This window comes from Rana temporaria, chromosome 9, assembly GCF_905171775.1.
Source record: "Rana temporaria chromosome 9, aRanTem1.1, whole genome shotgun sequence".
Lineage (NCBI taxonomy): Eukaryota > Metazoa > Chordata > Amphibia > Anura > Ranidae > Rana > Rana temporaria.
The window spans coordinates 102,426,623-102,450,581 of record NC_053497.1 but is presented as its reverse complement, the minus strand read 5'-3'; the positions used below and the strand labels follow the sequence as shown (position 1 = coordinate 102,450,581).

The 23,959-nt window shown below is 41.6% G+C and overlaps 1 protein-coding gene across 3 annotated transcripts; it reads left to right on the top strand.

The window, feature by feature from the left end:
* The first annotated feature begins 215 nt into the window (after positions 1 to 215).
* SURF6 (surfeit 6) lies at positions 216 to 15,844 on the top strand. 3 transcript variants are annotated; one of them, XM_040323996.1, is made up of 6 exons: positions 217 to 379; positions 1,893 to 1,960; positions 4,357 to 4,456; positions 5,287 to 5,433; positions 8,491 to 8,570; positions 15,000 to 15,844. In XM_040323996.1, exons 3-6 carry the CDS (start codon positions 4,357 to 4,359, stop codon positions 15,678 to 15,680), a joined length of 1,008 nt encoding a protein of 335 aa, XP_040179930.1. In that variant the 5' UTR covers positions 217 to 379; positions 1,893 to 1,960; the 3' UTR covers positions 15,681 to 15,844. The 3 variants fall into 3 exon arrangements, with proteins under 3 accessions (XP_040179931.1, XP_040179930.1, XP_040179929.1); XM_040323997.1 differs by lacking the exon at positions 1,893 to 1,960 and having other exon boundaries at positions 216 to 381; positions 5,290 to 5,433; XM_040323995.1 differs by lacking the exon at positions 1,893 to 1,960 and having other exon boundaries at positions 217 to 381.
* Positions 15,845 to 23,959: the final 8,115 nt, after the last annotated feature.

Genomic DNA, 23,959 nt, shown 5'->3' with positions numbered 1-23,959 from the left:
ATTAATCCCAGGTCACAGATTCTCAGTACTAAAGCTAAAGGACGGGAGCCAGCACTTGATCTGCGGCCTTCCATCACACACAGGCTCCGCTCTGACCTCTACTTATCCTGCCTGAGTGAGTGCGGGACAGACACGTCACTACATGGCGGGGGGAGGGGGCGCGCTGACACACCCGTACACCAATCCCCGGACAGATCGGCGCTCCGATAGTCGGGTCTGGCAGGCCATGTGCGGCGCAGAGGGGGGACCGGAAGTAGTTGCACAGCAGGCGATGAGGGCTGGAAGTGGCTGTGCATCGGGTTCTGCTTGTAGCGTGTGTGAGGTGATGATTCCTCATATACATCGATAGAAGGGGGGCCGTGATCCGTTATCCTTCACACGGTATGGTGTTCCCGGTAGATCGCTGTTTGTAAATACCTGTAAATTGTACTCCACTCTGTTATCGTGTTGCTCTCCTGACACCTCCAGTACCATGTGGTCACAGCTACCATCATCTGAGGAGAATTAGGAGGAACATCTACAAAGAGTTCAAGAGGAGAATGCAGCGTACAAAGTGCCCCCCGTGTGTTCATAGTATCGTTTATTTTTTTTTAGGGGAACCTTTTTCCATCTATTTTATACAGAATCGGGCCATGGGGTACACAAGCGACAAATACCCCATATCCTGTATATCGGTGGGATCAAATAATCCTCAAACTGATTAAAGTGCTTGTAATCCCAGTTACACCACTTTTACCTCCACATAAGCCTACAATAAGGCTTGCCTCAAGGCACCGTGAATTTCTCCTAAATGTGCACCGTTTAGCAGATATTCACTGTATCCGCATGTGCTGATGTCATCGACACAAGAGCTCGCTTGTGCCGTTTCTTCGTTAGTCGTATCATGACCAGTGGCTCCCGCGCGGGAGTGACGTCATCGCGGCCAATCACAGCGCCCGCGAACCTGGAAATAACTCCGGGGCCGCTGCAACAGCTTTGATCTAAGGTAAGTATTTTCTGAGTTTACAACCACTTTAAGCCCCCATTCTCATTGAACGCGGCCTTGAAATCGCATGATTTCAGAGCCGCATTTCAGTGTGACTTGAAAGACAGCTGTGCCTTATGCACACATGTCTATTGAAGTCGTAACCGAAATCGGCAAAAGTAGTACAGGAACTACTTTTGCAAATCAATGCAGCACCGTAAAGTCGGCGTCCCACCAAGTGCCATTGCCGGCAATAGGCTGCGGCTTGGCAAGTCGCTCTGATGTAAACAAGGGCTAAAACGCTATTAAATCCCAAAAATGTAACATATTGCAGATTACCAGCCATTAGATGTGGTGGCTGAATACTGTGTGTTTTTTTTTTTTTTTTCTAACGGCTTGAGCTGGAGATCTGGCCAGTAACACACCTCCTGTGTTAAGGCCCATACACACGATCGGCCTTTTCAACAACGGTCCAACAGACCTGTTTTATCGGACAATCTGACTGTCTGTATGGCCCATTGGACAATTGTTGCTTTTTCAACGGACAAATGTTCGCTGTGCATGCTCTCAAACTTTTCAACAACAAATGTCCGATGGAGGATAATCCGATCGTGTGTTCACAAGTCCATCGGACTGAAGTCCAAAGTACAAACACGCATGCTCAGAACCAATGCTAAACATCAGCCAACAATAGCAGAAGTTGCCCAAAGGGTGGTGGTAAAGAGCTGAAAAAACACGTAATTTGGTGAAAGTTGGCTGAAAATGTTCTGCCGTGCGTATGCATAACAAGTTCACAGCCAACGCCCATTCAGACAAAAATCCACAGACGGCAGCATTGTCAATCGGGAGGGGGGGGAGGGTGGTGTTAGATGTACTAGCAGATTTAAATACACTAACAAACTCCAGCTCACATTTTTTATTTTTCAACCGAAAGGCAGTTCTGTGTTAACAAGACGATAATAAAGAAACAGTGGTATACCAGTAAACAAAGCATAGGTACATCTAAGCAATAAGTCGAATCAGGACACCAAAATGTAACAATAAGCATTTAGGTTGCACCTATGAGATATAAGTAACACTTTGGGGGTTATTTTCGAAAGGCAAATCCTTTTTGCATTAAGGCCCCTTTCAGACTGGGGCGGGAGCTGCGGTGGCGGTATAACGCCGCTAAAAATAGTGGCGCTATACCGCCGGAATTGCCGCGGGTATCAGCCGCTAGCGGTGCGGTATTAACCCCCGCTAGCGGCCGATAAAGAGTTAATATCGCCCGCAATGCGCCTCTATAGAGGCGCATTCGCGGGCGGTATTGCCGCGGTTCCCATTGTTTTCAATGGGAAGGAGCGGTATACATGCCGCTCCTCTCACCGCTCCAAAGATGCTGCTGACAGGAGATTTTTTTGTCTCCCGCCAGCGCATCGCCTCAGTGTGAAAGCCCTTCGGCTTTCACATTGAGGTAGCTGGGCAGGAGTTTTTCAGGCGGGATAGCAGCGCTATTTTTAGCGCTTTACCGCCTGAAAAACTCCTCAGTGTGAAAGGGGCCTAAGGCTTCATTTCCACTGGCGTTTTTACAGCCACTGTTGTTAGCCTTTTTTACAGCTTAAAAACACCTGTCCATGTTTATTTTCTAAAAAAAAAAAAAAAAAAATTCTTTTTTGTGAGCTGCAGCTTTAAAAATGCCGCGGTAGCGTTTTCGCGCGTTTTTTAACGTCTGGCGTTTTTACAGCTCTACTCTGGAGCTTTAGAACGCCCTGGTCCTGCGTTTTTTTTACAGCTCGAAAACGCCAATGCCATTTGCAGCTCAAAAACGCCTATGTGGGCATGATGCCATAGAATAACATGGACAGGCGTTTTTAAGCTGTAAAAAACGCTCAGAAAAGTGGCTGTAAAAACGCCAGTGGAAATGAAGCCTAAAAGTTCACTTGAAAATGCATTTGGATGTGCAGTCTCTGTAAATCTGAGGGGTAGATCTGAAATTAGGGGGAAGCTCTGCTGATTATATTATCCAATCATGTGCAAGCCTCCTTGGATCTACAGTGACCTCACTTCCAAGTGCAATTTCAAGTGGACTTTACACTTGTAGTGCAAAGTGGATTTGCCTTTAGTAAATAACCCCCTCTATGTCCGTATAGGACTAGGAATGATCGTAAAACTGGATTCTCTAGGAATCATGGACTACCCAACTCATTTTAAGTATGTTTTAGAAGGAGTGCAGAAAGATGGGCGAGGTAGATCAGCCGGTCAGGAGGAGGGTAGAGCGCTCGTACACATGATCAGATTTTCAGACGAACGTTATTCCGTTTGTTTTTTTTGCATTGCTAGTCTCATGTCGAAAGGGAAGAGTTTACTCACAATACGAAAATTCTCGTACGGCAGACTTCAACATCAGAAGTTACCTGTTTTGTATGTATTCTTTCAATTCTGAGCATGCGTAGTCTTGCTCTTACGATTTTTTTATAATTTTTTTGGACGAAAACTGTACTAATGAAACGAAAATCGAACGTCGAGTTCACTCACGACAAAAATTTTATAGTCTGCACATCCAGCTTTTGTCTGAAGAACCAGAATTGACTGTTAAAAGCACCGTACTAGCGATCCAAAAATTGGCAGGTCGTTCGGACGAGATTTTACTTCCGATTTTCATATTGTGTGTACGGGTCTTAAAGCGGAGGTGCAGATTTAAAAAAACTATTTTTAAGTCGGCAGCCACAAACACCTAAAAAGCACACTTGGTGCTCGTGATGTCAACCGCCCGAAGGCCGATCCGTCGATCGTGCCAGGTCCCGGCGCTGCCATCCTAACTAAGGGTAACAGGCAGTGGAGCCTTGCGGCTTCACTGCCCGTTTCCTACTAAATATGTTCTGTCAGCTGGTATAAGTGATTTTTATTCCCATATCAGATCCTTAGCCTAGCTATATCATCCTGTATGGGTGAATGTTATCTCTGTATTAAATAATTTGGTATCAGTGATTAAGGAAAAAGGGAGTAGCCGCTCCAGGTGGGAACCCAGATGAAAATCCTCCGCTGCAGATAACTCAGGTGCAGGCAATGCACTTAACAAAGCAGGAACAAAAGTTGTTTCTGGACAGCCGCACTCTGAACAAATTGTAGCCTTTATTAAAAGAAGGACAGCACTACAAGTCACAGCAAAATAAAATAAAACCCGACTGCTGACACGTTTCACACTGAAACTAGTGCTTAGTCATAGCTGAATCAGTGATTGTTACACCTAGGTATATCCTGTATAAATGATTGTTTCTATTGTGTCCTTATTACACATGCATACATACATCATCCAGTCATTATTTACATATTGTATTGTTATGGCTCCCATCCTAAATGATGCCATTTTACAGTCAATCTGTATCATATGACAATATTACTTTTATTTTCAGATGGCAATGTCTTCTCTGGCCAGCAAGGATTCCTACCTACAAAGTCTGGGCAGAAAGGTTTGTGCTCAGGAAGCTACAGAACCTCGCAAACGCAAAATAGGTGAGTCAAACTACCATAGATGAGCAGACATGACCTTGGCCATTGTGAGCAGCCAACTGCTGTTAGAGTTGGAACATCCAACCCATTACAAAGGACAATAGACTGGTCTCCAAGTCAGTGCTGATACCACAATGGTGGAGGAGTTACAGTTTATATCATTAAATATTTAGGTATTACAGAATGCTTGACCTCCCTCTGTGATGTATACATTGTTATAAGATAATCATGGAGAAATCCCCACCTGAGCAGCCTGCCATACATTAGTAAATTTTTTTTTAATTGAACGGGAAAAAAATTACATGATTCTCCATCCACACACTCAAGGTGAATGGGGGAAACACTCCTGCTGAGCTGTTGTGTTCCAGCACTTCTTCTGTTTATAATAATCACTGGTCCCTCCGCAAACAGCAGGCTAGGCATTACAACTGTGCACCATGGTGGCGACTCAGGGCCATTCAAACTCTGCGTATGCAGTGTGCTCTTCCAGTGTCGGCTACGGGAGGAGAGCGGACTGCACAAGCGTACATTTTGAACAGCCTGGAGCGGGGAGAGCGCACTGTACAGGCAAAGTTGAAAGGGTCTCAGGGGGTTGCACAATTATAATGTCCTGTAGACTGGATTGAGGGGCCAGCAGTTTTTGTGGAGTAGCCCCTCCAATGGCTGCATGTGTAATGGGTGGATGTCCTGGTATGTGCAGTACTGTCTAAGAGCATATGGAATTGCATAGGGGGATTTGGGGGAAATCTTGTAAAGTTGGGGATTTTAAACAATGCTGAAGGATGTGTTTTAGCAGACAGTGTGCTATAATATGTCTCCCACCTCTTCTATAGCAGTTGCTGTTGATGGCACTGAGAAGCTTGCTACCGCAAAGAAGAAAAAGAGGAATAGAAACCCACAGAACCTCAGACATGATATCCGCATGCAGAGATTTCCTCCCAAATTGTCTAATCCCGTCTTCCCAAAATCCCAGAGGAAAGGTGAGTAATGAAATGGACTATGCCAGGCCTCCCTCATCTCTTCCCTATGACTGTAGCTTTTATTGGAGGTAACTTATTGCTGGAGTCTTTCTGGAAATGCTTTTTGCTGGCTGATCCAGATCACGCATGCTATGAATTAGAGCTGCATGGTTAATTATTTAAAAAAAATTGCGACCTCGATTCAACCCCCCTCACAATCTTAATCTGGCATTTCCATGATTGATTCATGTAACAAGTGCAGAGCTGTTCTCTGCTCATTCACAGCTGTCAAAAAATAAATAAAACGGCTGGCAAATGTTTATCAACATTGCTAAGCGCGGAGATGCGATAAAAGGAAACATTGGGGGTTATTTACTTAGGGAAAATTCACTTTGCACTACAAATGCAAATTGCACTGAAAGTGCAGTTGCTGTAGATCCAAGGGGGACATGCAAGGAAAATAAAAAACAGCATTTTAGGATAATAAAATCAGAAGAGCAACGTGCAATTTCATGTACACGTTGCACTTGTAGTGCAAAGTAGATTTGCCTTTTGTAAATAATCCCCATTGTATAATTTTTGGTTCTTTTCGCTCAAAGGGATGAACTTGGGTCTGTAAATGAGGTCAGCTTAACCACTTAAAGACTAAGCCTTTTTCTGACACTTGTTTCTTACAAATTAAAATCAGTATTTTCTGCTAGAAAATTACCTTGGACCCCCAAATATATATATATATATAATTTTAGCAGAGACCCTAGAAAATAAAATGGTGGTTGTTATATTTTAGTCACTCTGTATTTGCGCGATGGTCTTTCAAATGCAATTTTTGGAGAAAAAAATACAATTCAATAAATTAAAACCCAACGAAACAGTAAAGTTAGCCCAATTGTATGTATAATGTGAAAGATGATGTTACACAGTGCGAATTGTGATCTTTATTCTAAGCAATCGTGCAGTTCTAATATGAATGAGTGCGAGAGATAGAGTAGGTATAGAAAATAATATTTTATTGCTTTGCAGCCTTAAAAGAAGACAGGCACAGTTTTTGTTTTATCCAGCTGTATTTACACATTGCAATTTATAACATCAAAGTGAAAGATATAACACCAACATGTCAGAATAAAAAAAATCCCAAAAGAATCACCCCCTTCCTAAAAATGACTTGCAAACTCAATTAGGTGTAGCTAATCACCTTCTCAATGATGCACAAAGCCATTTGACTGTCATCAGCTGTCATTTTGCTTAGCTCAGCATGAAAATAGCTTTCCTGGATAATTTCAGTCCTTGGTAATGCAACTGAAGCAAACCATCTATTATGGGTGGAAAGGTGCTGTCCTCAGGATCTCTGGGATAAAGTTATGGACAGGCACAAGTCAGGAGATGAATGCAAAGTCGAAGGCTTTATGCTTGCCTAGAAGCAAGAGTGAAATCTTTTATTAACCACCGAAATACTGGGCACTTTCACCCGTTTACTTTTCAGGCCAGCTTTCAGCGCTCTCGCACGTCATGCAACACTGTACCCAGATTAAATTTTTATAATTTTTTTTTCACACAAATAGAACTTTCTTTTGGTGGTATTTATTCACAACTTTTTTTTCGCGCCAAAAAAGAGCAAACATTTTGAAAAACGATAATTTCTACTTCGTTTTAAAAATCCAATAAAATCTAATTTTGTCATAAATTTAAGCCAAAATGTATTCTGCTACATGTCTTTGGTAAAAAAATAATATCCCGTTACGTGTATAATAATTGGTTTGTGTGATCACGGACATATGTACGCAGATGATCATTGGGACAGATGATTTTACTGGGACATATGTGGGGGACAGGTGTTTTTACTGTGTGTTTTAACACAGTTGTGGTGACACTAGGCCGGTAAACGGTGTGTAAAAGCTGTAAAAAAAAGCTTATACTCACTGATCGCCAGCTGCAACGATCCACTCTCCCTCTCCTCATTGACAACTTCCATGTGAGGAGAAGAGAGCTGATCGCCTAGCAACCGGCTCTCTATTTGTCACATGATGGCTGTGATTGGACACAGCCATCCTGTGATCAGGAGAGCCAGTCACACAGCCGCCCTGACGATCTGAGATGCACCGTGTCCGGGTGCCGCGAGCGCATTGCGATCCCTCTTTCTGAAGGACATTCCTGAACATTCACTCAGAAGGAAATGCCCACACAGCCGTATATATGCAATGGCCGGGTGGGAGGTGATTAAGAAATGGAAGGTATTTGGTACAACACACTCTCCCTGGATCAGACCAAATTGGATGAAAGCCAGGAGGAATCTTGTCAGAGAGGCTACCAAAAGGCCTACAACAACTCATTGAGCCCATTGAAAATCTGTGGAATGACTTGAAGACTGCAGTCCACAGACAGTCACCACTAGGAATGAGCTCTGGCGTGTTCGCACAGGCCATGTGCAGAGCCCGCCAGGAAGTTTGCATGGCGCTGCGCTAACCACATGCAGGGAGACACTTCCCGATCTCTGTAGCCGAGCATCGGGAATATGTCTCCCTGCCTGTGATTAGTGCAGCGCCGTGCAGACTTCCTGACAGGCTCTGCACGTGGACTGTGCGAACACGCCGGAGCTCATTTTTAACTGAACTTGAGCAGTTCTGCAAAGAAGAGTGGGCAAATATTGCAAAGTCTGGATGTGCAAAGTTAGTAGAGACAAATCCCAACGAACAAAAGGCTGTAATTAAAGCAAAAATAGTTCAACAAAATACTGACATAAGGGGTGATCCTTTTTCCAACTCTTCAATTCTTGATTTTTTTCACTTCGATAGTAAATACAGCTGAATAACGCAAAAACTGTCTCCATTTCTGGCTGCAAAGCAACAAAATGTCAATATTTTAAAGGGGGTGATTCTTTTCTATACCCACTGTAAATGTAAAACTCTGCAACAAGTGGGGTCGCCCTGTCATTTGCAGTTTTTGTGGTTAAAAAAATATCAAGCCAATTTTTTTGTTTTACATAGTGTATGGATGAGTTTAAATCTAGGATTTAAAAAAATAAATTAAACATTTTCGTTGTTGACCTGTAATTTTTTCATCATACTTGTTTTTTCTTTGTAGATACCCCTCTGAGCTCCTTTTCCACAGTTAATTTATTAAAGAAACGATTACATGAGAAGATTGAGGAGTCACGTGGACAGGTGAGGGCACAGTACAGACAGCATCCATATAAATACGTTTTTGTAATGGGTTATTATATGGAAACGGAATACATTTTAATGTCAATAGCTTCAGTTTTTTGCTTTCTTTGGCTTGAATTATTCTACAGCAGAAACGCAGCACTGCCATTGCAGGAATTAAAGTGATCTTAATCTTTTTTTCATTTAACTATAATAAACATGTTCTACTTACCTGCTCTGTGCAGTGGTTTTCCACAGAGCAACCCAGGTTCTCCACTTCTTAGGTCCCTCCCAGGCACTCCTGGCCCCTCCCGCCGAGTGCCCCCGCAGCTTGCAATGGGGGCACCTGAGCCGCTGCCCCGTGTGTTCATTTAGACATGGAGCTGCAGCTCGGCCCACCCTCTCTTTCTCCTTATTGGCTCACTAACTTTGACAGCAGTGGGATCCAATGGTGTCTGCTGCTGTGTCTCAGCCAATCAGGAGGGAGAGTCCCAGACAGCTAAGGCTCTCCTGCAACATCGCTGGATCGAGATGGAGCTCAGGTAAGTATTAGGGGGGGCTGCTACACACAGGTTTTATATCTTAATGCATTAAGATAAGACACCTTCTGCCTTTAACAACCACTTTAAAATAGAACCATGGGCAAAACGTTTCTTTTCATTTTTGGATAGAGTAAGGGAGGGTTAATAACCGCTAACAGATTATTTAATTTTTTTCACCATCTGCAGAGATTTCCCTTCATTTCCTGTCCTATAGCTAAACAGGAAGTGAGAGGTAATCTCTGAAAATTGTATGTAATTCCTTGGGGACCCCCAGGTCACCAGAACTAGTGTCCTTATTGAAAGACTTCCCCTCTATTACTTTTCTGGGGACAACCCAACATTTGGGACAAATAGAGAGGGTGAATAGCCTTAACAGAGTGCACTGACGGCGATAAAAACCTGACACGTGTTTATAATTTCTCTCCACCCTATCCAAAAAAGGTTTTCCTTTTAGTTGGGAGCAAAAGTTTTGGTTGCACTTGCTTTGAAAGCTCTCTGCTCTTGTAAGTCAAGCTCTGCAATGGACTAATTCTGCGATATCGGTTTATTAAACTGCAGCTAATTGAACTAGTGAAATTTAAAAAGTAGGATCCTGTATTCCAGAATCAAGTTCTGGCGGAACACTTACAAAGTTTGCCTTCCACTCTACTTTTTTTTTTTTTTTTTTTTTTTTTTTGTCTCTAGGACTGGGTGCACACTGTTGCACTGAGGTAGTGTGTGCATTTTTGGTAACCTTCATTCTTTTTTTTCTTCCTATTCTTTATTTTAATATTTTTTTTCACAAGGATAATCGTAATACATCTTTACAAATAAACCAACTTATGCATACATTCTGCTTATGTTACTCTTGAACACATTTAATTTCTTCTGTCCCCCTATTTACTACTTTATATTTAAACTTATATTGTTTTAATTATATCCTTGTAATTTGACTATCCTTCTTGCCCTTCCACTGCGTACTTCCCCCCCCCCCCCCCCCCCCCAAGAAAGAAATAAACTAAAAATATCGGTTTAATCTTATAATAGTTAAACAAAAAAAGGGGGGGGGAAAGCACAGTCTCGCCCCTTTCCCCCCTTGCTCACCTTAAATCTTCTTTTCCTGTTCCTACCTCCACTCTCTCTTCTCTCCTCACCCCACCCACTCCCTATATGCGACGTAAGGAGCCCAGATCTGTCTATACTTGTCCTCCTGCTCTTTCATACTCCATAGTAAGATTTTCCATTAATTGTACTTCTGATATTTTTGCCATCCATTGTGCTTTACTTGGCACAACGTTACTTTTCCAAAGAGCTGGAATGCATGCTTTTGCCGTCGACAGCAGATGTCTCAATCGAGAATTTTTATCATTTTTCCACAGACAGGAGAAATATCAAAAACAAGGAAGGCAGCTGGATTATCTCCAAGTGACACATCTATAATTTCTTCTATTGTATCTGAAACCATTCGCCAAAAATCCCTTATTTTTGAGCATTCCCAGAAAATGTGTATCATAGTGCCCACAGTCTCTTGGCACCACCAGCAGAGATTCAAAGTCTGTGGATATATCCGCTTGAGTACTTCTGGTGTTCTGTACCACCTGCTCAGAATCTCATAGCTTCCTTCTTGATACCTAGTTGCTATTGACACCTTATGTGTAAACCTAAATATCTTATTTTTTTTTGTACTTCTGAAAAAGTGACCCCCATCTCTCTTTCCCATGTCTGTATGAAACCAAAGTTCTGCGGGGTCTTCAACTCGATCACCCAAGTATATAATGTTGATATTGCGTGTTTCACTGACTCTCCTTTTAAACATACATTTTCGAACTTAGACGATATAGCTATTTCTCTTTTTCGCATAGAGATTGATCAAAGAAATGCGTTTAACTGCATTCTGCTGAATAGGTCTAAACTTTCTCCAAACTCACGGTTCAACTCTTCTCTAGATATCTACTGTGAAATGGATAAGTCTATTTTTACCCTGTCGATTTAGAGTCATAAAACTTTTATCCTTTTAGGCCCATTCCAAACTCTGGGTTGCCCAGGATAGGAGTCATTGGGTTCAGCAGGTTCGACATCTTAACTTTTTTTTGTAACCTTTTGACTACACTAAGTGGCGCTCCTACTGTCGGATGTTACTTGCGGTATAGTCGTGTTTTTAAGCCAAATTAACCCCTCCAGGGGTATCTCCACTATTGCTTGTTCCATGTGTACCCATGGTTTTTCTTTTTTAGATGCACACCAGTCCAATACTCTTGCTAGGTGTATTGCCTCGTTATACCCCTCTGGGCCTGGAAATCCTACCCCTACCTCTTTTGGTAAAGTCAAAATATCTCTACGGATTCTGACAGGTTTTCCGGCCCATACAAGTAACCTTCATTCTTAACAGTACCCCAAAGCACCTTGCTAATGGACGTGCATTGCAACGTACCACAACTGTACATTGTTACAAAATATATATAAATTACACTTTTTTTGGTACTTTAGGCAGACCATTTAGATTGGGCCACCTTGGTGCAACTCTGTGCATGCATTGCCACACAAAAGCTGTGTGAGCACAGTCTAAAAGTCCATTCTCAAATATCACACATGTTCACTGGTGACAACTGTTTTTACGCTAAAATGAGAGCAGGAAAAGTGCTATTTGAGGAGATGGTTAAATTGGTTCTAAAGGCGTGGGGTGTGTGTTTTTTTTTTTTTTTTTTAATATATCCTTATGCATTAAGATAAAAAACCTATGTACAGCAGCCCCCCTAGTACTTACCTGAGCCCCATCTCGATCCAGCGATGTTGCATGTGAGCCTTGGCTGTCCTAGACTCTTCCTCCTGGTTGAGACACCAGCAAGCGCCATTGGCTCCCGCAGCTGTCAGTCAGTGAGTGGAGAGAGAGGGTGAGTCAGAGCCGTGGCTCTGTGTCTATATGGACACAGCAGTGGCTTGGGTGCCCCTATAGCTAGCTGCTTGCTGTTGGGGTAGGAGGGGGGAGGGGGGCTTGGAGTGCCAGCGAAGGACCTGAGAAGAGGACGATCTGGGCTGCTCTGTGCAAAACCACTGCACAGAGCAGGTAAGTATAACATGTTTGTTTTTTACTTATTTGTTTAAATGCAAAACTTTAGTATAGCTTTAAATAATTAATCAGAGAATAAGGCTTTTATTCAATTTAATGTGATGATTCAAAATTTAAGCAAAGGTAATGTTTGCAATTCGAACATATTTGTCTATTGTGGGATAAAACATTTTATTCATGTATTGTGAGATAAATTAGGGAACTTACTCAGTCTATGGCCATGCTGTTTACATTAAATTATTTGCCATGTTCCTAACAAAAAGTTAAATAAGCATGTCCTCACTGACCTCTGGAACCGCAGGCATTGTGGAGCAATTCAAGGAGTAAATCTTTTTTTGGGTTCTCTGATGAGGTTTTAGCCAGGGTAAAGATGTAAGGCCTGGAGAAATGAGGCCATTCTCCAGATGGGTCCATAGCTGGGTAGAATGGCCATGGTACCAGTCAACCACTTTGAGCAAAGACGCTGCATATGAAGGTACAGATAGCCCTATTTAGAGTTCAGAAAAAAACAGACTTTGGGGAACAGGGATGGCCTGAAAGGTGTACAATAATTTTGGTAAGGTGTTCATCTTAAATGGCACTTATGCGACCAAACCACAAAATATGCAGTTTGTCGTAGGATGTAAGACAGGTACGAACCATTGAAGAAGGGGGGTATAATTAAGGTCTGCCATAATGGGCAGTAGAGATGGAATTTTAATGGCAAGATATTTGATGGTTGTGTGTTGCCATTTTAAGGCAAAGATACGTCGGAGGTGAGATAGACGATTGGGATAGAGAGATATTCAAGGCCTCCATCTTATTATAATTAACGAATTGCTCAGTGCACCAAATTCCTCAAACGTTCGTACAAGAAATGGAATAGAGATAAGAGGGTTGATGATGTATAACAGGACATCTGCATACAGGGAAAGCTTTTACTGATGGTGACCTACTGTAATGCCTTGAACATCAGGGTGTTGATGTATGGCAATTGCAAGATGTTCCATGGTGGGTATATATATCAAGGGATATGATGACACCCCTGACGAATACCAGTGCAGATTCAAATAGGACCTGAAAGAAGGCCATTGGAGAGCGGCTTCTCACCAAGGGGCATGTTTATAAAGCCAAGATTTTAGCCATCAACTTGGGGCCGACACCAATCTGTTAAAGTGTGTGTTGTAGAAAGTACCAGTGAACCCCGTCAAATGCTTTTTCAGCATCAACCAAGAGTGGACGGGCTGGAATATGGCAGTTCTGGGCATTTTCCATTAGGATGATTGTTTTAAGGGTATTGTCCCCAGCCTCCCCACTAGAGGTAAACCCCACTTGATCAAGATATACAAGATCAGGAATCAATGGTTTAAGCTGGTGTTCTGTCGGATAGTGCCCGCTATGCAGTAGTGCCCGAATAACATTTTATGTTGGATTGTGTCCTGCGCTGGCGAGGGTGTGCTCGTAGCCGTGAGGGGCGGATTAGTACACGAGGGGGCGGATTTTTAAATGAAGGCCAGTGCTGCAAAACACATTTTTCAAATAGAAATATCCGCCCTTCAGTTGACTAAACGCCCCATAAGCGAAGAATAGCAGAAAAATGTGTTTTGCATCACTGCCCATCATTGAATAATCCGCCCCCATCATGTACTAAGACGCCTCGCCAGCGTGAGGCACAATCTGACAGAAAATTTTCTTCTGTCGGCCATTGTGCGCAGGCGCCGTCTCACCAACAAAAAAGCTGATTGTAAACTCAGCTGTTGTGCTTTTCCGTATGGCACGTGTGCCATTCTTCCCGGGCACTTCTCGATAGAACACCGGTAAGTAATAATTTGAGTACAATCAAATGTCTGTTAGGGAGATGAGATCTTTACCCGGTTTGGGCAATACAGTAATGTGTGCTTCAAGTGCCTATGTCAATAAAGGGTAGTCATTAGAAAACGCATTGGTCATAAAAGGGGTAAGGTTTTATAAAAGCAGGCAGAATACCCATCCTGAAAAATATGCAAATACTTAAAGTGGTATTGAATCCAAAAACAAAAATGTAATATGTTGCAGTTTATCAAAGTGGCGGCCGCATTTGTTTTCTTTTTTTTTTTTTTTTCTGCTGATCTGGCCAGTGACACACTTCCTGTCTTTAGGAGCAGCGAAGACACCTTTGGACAGTGCAATTGTTGGTCTAGGAAGAGGTTAGCGTTGTATGCGCTAGCAGATGTAGATAAACTTAACTTAAAGAAATAAAGCTGAACTTCAGCTAAAACTCTTTAAGCCATTACAAAAAGTTCTTTTTTTTCTTTTGGGATAAAGGATTTACAGAAATGAATAAACACTGACCATTGTAAGTACACCTGTCAGTGTTTAATGGTTTTTCATGCCTCTGCCACTTTGCTGGACAGCTTGGTCTGTTAATGGATGTTGAAAAAGAACAGACTTGCTTGCTGGATCACCAGGTGAAAATAAAGAAATAAAAAAAATGCAGCTACCACATCTAATTGGTAACTTGCAATATTTTTTGAGTTTACTTTAAAATAACTCATCCATCTTAGTTAAATGAGCATGCTGGGTGCAATAAATGTGGCCCAGAGCCTTTCCTGACACAAGCTAAACTGAGATTTGTGTCTGATTAGTGTGCTTTTAGGGGCAATATTCAACGAGCTTTGCACATCACAGCCTTTTGGCTGTAGCTCTGGACACTAAGGAAATGGCACAGGGATGTAGAGCTTAATTATTAGCACGATAGGAGGGGAGCAGGAGGTATGAGGCTGGATGCTTCTGTAACAGAACCTTAGTAACTTATCATAGTCAAGTTGCTTAGTCTCCTTCTTTCTATAAACAGAACCCTTCTAACCAATAATGGCAATCATCTAACTAACTATTTTTCTACAGTTTTCCAACAAATCTCTTTCAGTAGATGAAATTGAGAGAAGACGCCAGAGGAGGAAACATGAGAGAGAAAGGAAGAAGAGAAAAAGGAAGGAGCTGAAATTAAAAGCTTTGCAGGAGCCAGAAGAGGGTGAAGCCACTAAAGTGGAGCAAACTGTAGCAGAACATGTAGAAGAGACACATCAGGTCCCACTAGTTTTTAACAAGGTGGAAGTCCACGATGAACCTCTCAATAAAATCATGCAGAAAAAAGAGAAAAAAGAAAGGGTAAAGGGGCAAATAACGCCCATGACTGGCAAAAACTACAAACAGCTGCTGAGCCGCCTAGATTTGCAAAGGAGTAAGTTGGAAGAGCTAAGGGCCAAAGACCAGGATAAAGCCAATGAGTATGAATCTAAAATTAAATGGACTAATGTGTTGTATAAAGCTGAAGGACTGAAGATCAAAGATGATGAAGGGATGTTAAAAACTGCCCTGAAGCGCAAGGAAAAGCAGCGGGAGCAGAGAAAGAAGCGCTGGGACAATCGAATGCTGCAGACTACGGAGAGAATGCAAAAGCGGCAGGAGAAGAGGAAACGCAACATCAAAAAGAAGAAAATGGGCAAGATAGAGAAGAAGAAAACCAGAGCACGCAAGAAAGGGCGTATAATGCCCGAGGACCTGGCCAAATCTAATGTCAAGTGATTTTTCTATTACAAAGGTTTTTTAATGTCTTGTGTGTAAATAGTCCATGCTTTGTAATATGTACTATGTGATAGAGCACTGAGAGGCCAGAATATTGATTTTAATATTATGAAAGGTGACTCCGTAAAGCAAGCCCTGCTTTGAAAATAAACTGAATTACAGAAGCCTTTTGTGTGTAGAATATCTACTTTGAGTATACCCGTGTCTTTAGTGCATCAGAAATCTTTAGAGTATACAACGTAAAGTGATTGTAAAGGTTAATTTTTTATATATATATATATATATATATATATATATATATATATATATATATATGTATATATATATGTGTGTATATATGTGTGTATATATGTGTGTGTGTGTGTGTGTGTATATATATATATATATATATATATATATATATATATATATATATATATATATATATATATATATATATATATATATATATATATATATATATATATATATATATATTCAAACATGTCCATACTTGCCTCTTCTATGCAATGGAATTGCACAAAGTGGGCTTGAATCTCTCCTTTTTTTTTTTTTTTTTTGGGTCCCCCATCAACGCCGCTGGTCCCTCCCCTCTGTCTGTCCAGTGTTCGCACCTGAGCCCCGCTGCTGTGTCCATTGGCACAAACAGCGGTATTCGACCCCGCTCCCTTGTTACTGGCTTTGATCGGCAGCACTGGGAACCAATAGCTCCGTGTGCCCCAGCAAAGCCAGTGAGACCTGGAAGTGAGGTAAGAGAAGAGCTGCAAATGTGCACAGCGCTGGATCAAATGAGGGCTCAGGTAAGTAAAAATTGGGGGGGATGCTGACGCCTAAACATTTTTTACCTTGATGCAAGGAATTCACTCAAGCGGAGTTCCACCCAAAAATGCAACTTCCCTTTAAGCATGTCCTTTTTTGGGGGGGGGGGGGGGAGCGGGTACTCTGTTTCCTCGTTAATTTTCCATTGTGTTTTTAATGTAACACCAACAGTTGTATCTTTGATCCTAAAAACTCAGGGATAATAGTGTTGTGGTAACTTCCCCAAAAAGTCTAACAACCATAATAATATTCATATCTCTACAAAACAAATGCCTTTTTAAAATAAGTTTGGCATAACTACATCAGTATCACCAGCAAAGCAGCTCGATTATTACCCCATTAAAGATGAGAATGTGCGCTGCATTTTGACATTTCGTAAATTAGCGTGTCACGAATGTTAATTCTAGATTATGAACAGTAGTTTACAAGACCAAACTCTTCCGGGACTTCTGTGTGACGATTTCTGTACGTTGAGCTGTCGTTCCTCAAAAAATTACTAGTCTGCGCATCCAGCTTTTGTCTTATGAAAATCGGATATCGAAAGGAGCATACTAACGGTAAGAATTTCGGACGACAGGCCGCCGAACGACAATTCCCTTCTGTACGGGCCTTTACTCATGTAAAGCACTTTTGACAATTTAAAGTGGACGTTGACTTCCATCACTGACTAAGGCTTACCTATAGGTAGTATCAATATCTCCTAAACGTGCACCATTTATGAAATATTTACTGTACATGCAGCCAGTGAGATCACTGGCGCATGCGCTCTGAAGGAGTGGCCACCCAAGCTGTTCCTTCAGAGTCCTGTGCCTTAAACGGCATTGTGGCTCCAGCCAATCACAGAGCCGGAGTCCGTGAACCCTGAAGCAAGATGGATGAAGATGGAAGCGGCTGACCTCTCAGCGCGGGAGGGCTTAATTATAAGGCAAGTTTAAAGAGGAAGTAAATCCTGATGGGCTTTACTTCCTCTTTTGCCCCATGAACAGCCTGCAAATGTAAAGCATAATGGGCTAGTATGCATCGCATATTAGCCCATTATGTGACACTTACCTGCAAAGGAATCCAGCGATGTCCCAGCTGCAGGAAGCGTCCATCTTCTGTCTTCTCTTCTTTCTGGGCAGCGGACTCCGGCGCTGTGATTCGCCAGAGCCTCGTGACGTCACTCCAGCGCATGCGCACGAGAGCCGCAATTCACGTCAACCGGCTGGGGAAGAAACTGCACTTAGTTTTGTCTCGTCCCTGCGCATGCACCGTGGGTATTTTCGGCGGACTACAAGTGAAATATCTTCTAAACGGCGCACGTTTAGGAGGTCTTTCCGCTACCTATAGGTAAGCCTTATTCTAGACTTGCCTATAGGTAGTAGTAGTCCAAAAGGGTTTACAACCACTTTAACATAATGTGCTAGTATAAAATGCATACTAGCACATTGTTTTTTTTGTTTTGTTTTTTACCCTGCAAGTTAAAAACAATATTCAGCATACAAACGCTTTAATTCCTAGGGGTCCACATTGTAGGGTAAGAGGTTGGAATTCCTACTTGACATAAAGTGATAACACTGGTTACTGCCACTTGATACCTTTTTATATGTGGAATACCTGTAACAAGCTTTTTGACCATTGTTTAGTAAGCATGGTCCACATAGGGTAAGAGGCTATAACTTCACTTTAAGTTGGCACCAAATTTCACATTCATTTGCACTGGATGGTTATCTGCACATCATTGACAATTTCCTTCATGAACTTTTTTCTCTTTCCTACTTTTCTGCTATTGATGAAATTGGACTTTTATAATATATATTAAGGATTTTTATGAAATGGCGGACAATTAATTTAAATTTGTTCTGATTGATTTAGTGCTATACAATTTTTAAATACACGCACATGAACTTTAATGGAATCCCAGTCTGTAGGACTCAATATGGAAATGGCCTACCTTTTGCAATTATAACCGCTTCAACTCTTCTGGGAAGTCTGTCCACAAGGTTTAGGAGTGTGTCAATGGGAATGTTTGACCGTTCTTCCAGAAGCACATTTGTGAGGTCAGGCACTGATGTGGACGAGAAGACCTGGCTCACGGCCTCTATCCAATTCATTCCAAAGGTGTTCTATCGGGTTGACGTCAGGACACTGTGCAAGCCGGTCAAGTTCCTCAACCCCAAATTCACTTATCCATGTGTTTACTGACCATGCTTCGTGCACTAGTGTGCAGTAATGTTGGAACAGGAAGGGGCTGTTCCCACAAAGTTGGGAACATGACTTTGTCCAAAATGTCTTGGTATGCTGATGCCTCAAGTGTTCCTTTCACTGGAATTAAAGTGCCAGGCCCTGAAAAACGGCCTTGCACCATAATTGCCTACTCCACCAAATGATTTGGATCAGTGCACAAAACAAGAGCCATAAAGACATGAATGAGTGAGTTTGGGATGGAGGAACTTGACTGGCCTGCCCTCAACCCAATAGAACACCTTTTGGGATGAATTAGAGTGGAGTACCCCATCTCCTCTAGATCTCCTTCCATAATTTCCTTGTGGATGGTGTCCCCCTCTTCTGCCCAGTAAGGGCAGATTCTGAGTTGCAAGAACCTTTTTGTGCAAAAGAACAGTAGGTAAGGTAGACAACAGTTCAACCTGTGTAGGTGTGTGTAAGAAGGAACTGGTTTAGGAGGTACTGGGGCTACAAGAGTAGGAGGAATAATAGGTCCCACCAGGGAAACATTAGTCTGTTACCTAAACACTTCCCTTTGGGCAAAATCCCCAGAGTCTCTCACAACTTATTTTTTCTTCTCTGATGCTTCCTTGTCCCACTTCATTAGCTTAATCTTAAGCTCCCCGGATAATTTAGAAAATTCAGGGGCCTCTTTGAAAGGCTCTATCCTGGTTTTGATCTCTTTAATGTGAGTTTCCAATGTCCTCATCTTTCTTTATTTCCATTTTAATAAAAATTCCACAACCTCTACACCTTTTTTTATTAAAGAAATCGTATCATTCCTCTAATGATTCATCAAGCAGGCCGTCATTATGTGGAAGTCCCATCTAAGTCTACTAGGGGCTAACTTGGAGGAAATATATTGATCAAAAAAAGCAATTTCCTCCCAAGTTTTTATTTTTTTTTATCACACACATGCCCAGGTTTTTTTTTTTTTTTTTTTTAAGGATTAAACTAAATCATTTGAGCCACTAGAGGGTTTTAACTCAGAGAACGCCTCATCCAATTAAACCTCTCTCTGTTCAAGATATTGAAAAACATCCATAATGAATGCAGCTGAAAGGTAGTGAAATATGACACATACAAAGAAAAAAGATTTAATTAGCACAAACACAAAAGTGATTCATACAAAAAGTGGACAAATGGAATAGCAAGCTGGAAACCAAGGATGATTTCACGTATCCCCAACAGAAAAAAAAAGTGCAGCGCAAATATATATAGAGAGCAAATTTATGCATAAGCCAATATCATTCACAGAGATACAAAGCCCAATGATGATAGATAGAGTCCGTAAATGGCGTAATATTCCACATGAGAAACTTCAGATGCAGTGGCACCCTGGGTGAAATGAGCCTACCACCAGCACACAGATTGCTCACTCATCTCATACAATTGGCCCCTGAACCAAAAGGAAGATCAATATCAGCTTGTTCCCACAATCGGGATAATTACTGCAGTATACCTCTGTTCACGATAATCCCAAAGTTTGCATCCACCCCGGTCATATGAAAGATAAACAGATGTGAATGCTCTCCATTGATTTTAAAAGGTCACGCTTTATTACATAAAACACTTACACGAGATGCATCTTGTTCTCGACATAAAAGGTACATACAGCCGGGCTCCAGCTCGGATAGCAGTGGGTGACGTCACAAGCCGTGGCTCCTCCTCCCCTATGCGTTATGTCCTATGGGACTTCGTCAGCAGGGAGGAGCCATGTCGTCACCCGATTTATAAATAGAAAACCATAGCTGCTAGGACTACAGTGCAGACGCATTAGTCACTTATCAAACCTTCTCAAACTTGCCAGCTCCAGATCGGCAATAGGAGGCTGTAATCCGAACGGGGACTGTGAGCAATGCGGTACAGCCCTAAAGCACACCATTATATCTGGATATAGAAGTAGTTTATAATATTTAAATATCTAAAGCACCCGCGGCTATCCTTTACAAACCAATATAAAACATTCACCGATATACAATCAAATTAAAACTGCAATTAAAAAAATCATTACTTATTACTTAAATACCACACATCAATGGAATCCCTTTACCAGTACGAAAAAGTAAATAACATACATTCTGGTGCACAAAACATATTACCATAGAATATGAAGAGCACCATGTTTTAAAACCCCAGCTACCTGTCAGAAATCAAACAATTTAAATTAAACTCAACATTCCTAAGGGGGTGAGGACTCAAAGATCCAATAGGCTTCTCTCTGGCTTAGGGGTCTAATGAAATTCCCCCCTCTCCAATGTTTGCAAACTCTTTCCATCCACAAAATCTCAGCCCTCCAGGGTCTCTATTGTGGCAATTCCTAAAATGTTTAAAAACACTGTGTGATCTGAGGCCTTTTTAAATACTATTTACTATCTGTGTACTGAGTGTCCCGGAAGTACTACCCACGTATTGGAGGCCACAATCACACTCCAACATGTAAACGATCCCTGTTATATTATAAGTGATAAGGTTTTATCTTTATTTGTAACCGAGGAAGAATATTCTTTATGCTTTTTATTGTTATATTTTGGATGTCTACATGCTGAACATCGTCCACAGGAGTGAAAACCAGACCAAAAAAAAATGGAACAATCGATTCTCTTTTACAATAGGGGGATCCTCAACCCCAGGGGCAATCGCAGTTCTAAGAGTAGGAGCCTGTCTGTATATGAACTGCAGAGTAGCAGGGAGAACCGGTCCTAAGGTCCGGTCCCGACTCCGGCATCAAAAATCTCCCAATGTTTTTTGATGATCCTTTCAAGTTTCTTGTACTGTACGCTATAATACATCACCAATCTATATTCATGCTTGTTCTAAAATAGTCTGTTTTTCAGGAACAATTCCTCCTTAAACTGACAAATTGTCCCCTTTGGATATTGCATAGCCATGTTCTATGGTGAAAACTATCTTGGGGCTAGTTCATGTCTGTGGGCTTAAAATAGCTTTGAGTCCTAAGCTGGTCCCCTTGAAGATTTTTTAAATCCAGAAACACCATACGTTTCATATCAGTGTTTCATGTGAGGACAATATTCTTATTCATTTTATAAAGAGATCATCTACAGGTGCATCTCATAAAATTATTAAATATTATCAAAAAGTTAATTTGCTTCAGTAAATCAATTAAAAAAGTGGAACTCCTATATTTTATATAGATGTGTTACACAGAGTGATATATTTCAAGTATTTATTTATTTTAATTTTGATGATTATGGCTTACAGCTAGTGAAAGCCCAGAATTTAGTATCTCATAAAATTAGAATATTACATAAGACAAAAAAAAAAGATTTTTAATGCAGAAGTGTTTGCTTACTGAAAATATGTCCATGTACAGTATAGTATGCACTCAATACTTGGTCGGAGCTCCTTTTGCATGAATTACAATGCGGTATGGCATGGAGGCAATCGACCTGTGGCACTGCTGAGGTGTTATGGAATCCCAGGTTGCATTGATAGTGGCTTTTAGCTCATCTGCATTGTTGGGTCTGGTGTGTTTCATCTTTCTCTTGAAAATACCCCACAGATTCTCTATGGGGTTTAGGTCAGGTAAGTTTGCTGGCCAATCAAGTATAGTGATACCATGATCAACAAACCAGGTATTGGTACTTTTGGCAGTGTGGGCAAGTGGCAAGTCCTGCTGGAAAATGAAATCAGCATCTCCATAAAACTAGTCAGCAGAGGGAAGCATGAAGTGCTCTAGAAGTTCCTGGTAGAGGGCTGCGCTGACTTTGGACTTGATAAAACATAGTGGACCAACACCAGCAGATGACATGGCTCCCCAAATCATCACGGACTGTGGAAAATGTTGCATTTCATCCAAGTTGCACGAGGTTCAGTGTGAAGTTTCCACAGTCAATGAACCACATTGGATCATAAAAAATGGCGGCGTTACCACCTCTCGCATCACTTCTGGTCCACCGGCCACTCTGACCACACCCTACGTGTCGTGTCATGTGACTTCCTCAGGGGTAGTCTTCCCTGAGGAAGTTACGTGATGTAACACGTAGCCGGAGAGGCTGGCAGACCGGAAGTGACGTGAGAGGCGGTAATGCTGCTGTTTTCTATGATCCAATGCGGCTGTAACTTTATTTGATGTAAGAAGTCATTTGTCAGTTAATAGATGGTGACGGTTTAATTGATTTTACACTATGGAATGCATATTGTCTATTTTATTCTAATATATGGACTGGAGGGACCAGGGATGCCTCATGAGCTAGGATTTCCTAACCAACACAGAGGAGACCTAGGAAAAGGCTACCCTAATGAAGGAGTATCAGTCCAATGCTGAAACCTGATCTTAAAGTGGATGTAAACCCTCACATATACCCAGTGAAGTACACAGCCTCAGGTGATACACAGAGATGAAACAAATCTCCCTACATAAGTTTTTTACATGTATATCTTCTGTTTTCATCTTTATATACTGTTTAGAAAGTACACATCATGTTAGATTTTCTCTTTGTGGTTAGCACTGCAGTGAAGCCTGGGCATACAGCCTCTCTCCTCATAGGTAGAGACTTTCAGCTCTGTTCGTTGAATAGTCCAGCACGCTGCTAATCTATTTATTGCATCCTCCCCAACACAAAACTAAGGCTGCTTTTATCATATGTGAAGGAGAACTCAGGAGTAATCAGGCTGATAACAGAAGAATGGAGCAGGAGACAGCTACGGGATATAGTCATTTGAAGAGAGATAACAAAACACTGCAGATATATGTGCCCAGCTCAAATTTCATGAATCAGGTTTACATCCAGTTTAAGGCTTTTATTATGTGGCAATGAGGTGAGTTATGTTAGCACTGAGATGATTGGTGCAAGCACAGAGATCCATTGTTTACACTAAAGAAGAATGGAGTACTTTATTGGAATGATAACACTTGGACACTTGTCAGTTACTGTGCAGTTATATGTTTTTGAGGATATTATTTACCACCACTTGTCTATGTATTTTGTTTATCATATATTCTCTACATATATCACGTGGCATTATGAGGACTTCCGAGATGTTTTTTTGTAAAAAAGCTGCTGATCGTCTGCCCTTCCCATCATTCCTAGTATTGTCCCATTGATCTTTAACCTAGGACTATTCCACCTTGGGTGGGGCCTTGTCTACCCCCTCTTTGTTCTGGAAACTCAAGCCATGTCTGAGTACGTTCAGGAAAAACTACAAAAAGGATTAATCAGAATGTCTAATGCTCCTGCTGGGACTGTCTTTATTACGGAGAAAAGGGATTGTATGCGTTGACCTTGCATTGA

Coding starts and splice junctions, on each gene's coding strand:
- SURF6 (XM_040323996.1), top strand. CDS start 4,357: ATGGCAATGTCTTCTCTGGCCAGCAAGGATTCCTACCTACAAAGTCTG. Junction 4,457..5,286: donor ACCTCGCAAACGCAAAATAG/GTGAGTCAAACT, acceptor CCTCTTCTATAG/CAGTTGCTGTTGATGGCACT. Junction 8,571..14,999: donor TTGAGGAGTCACGTGGACAG/GTGAGGGCACAG, acceptor ATTTTTCTACAG/TTTTCCAACAAATCTCTTTC.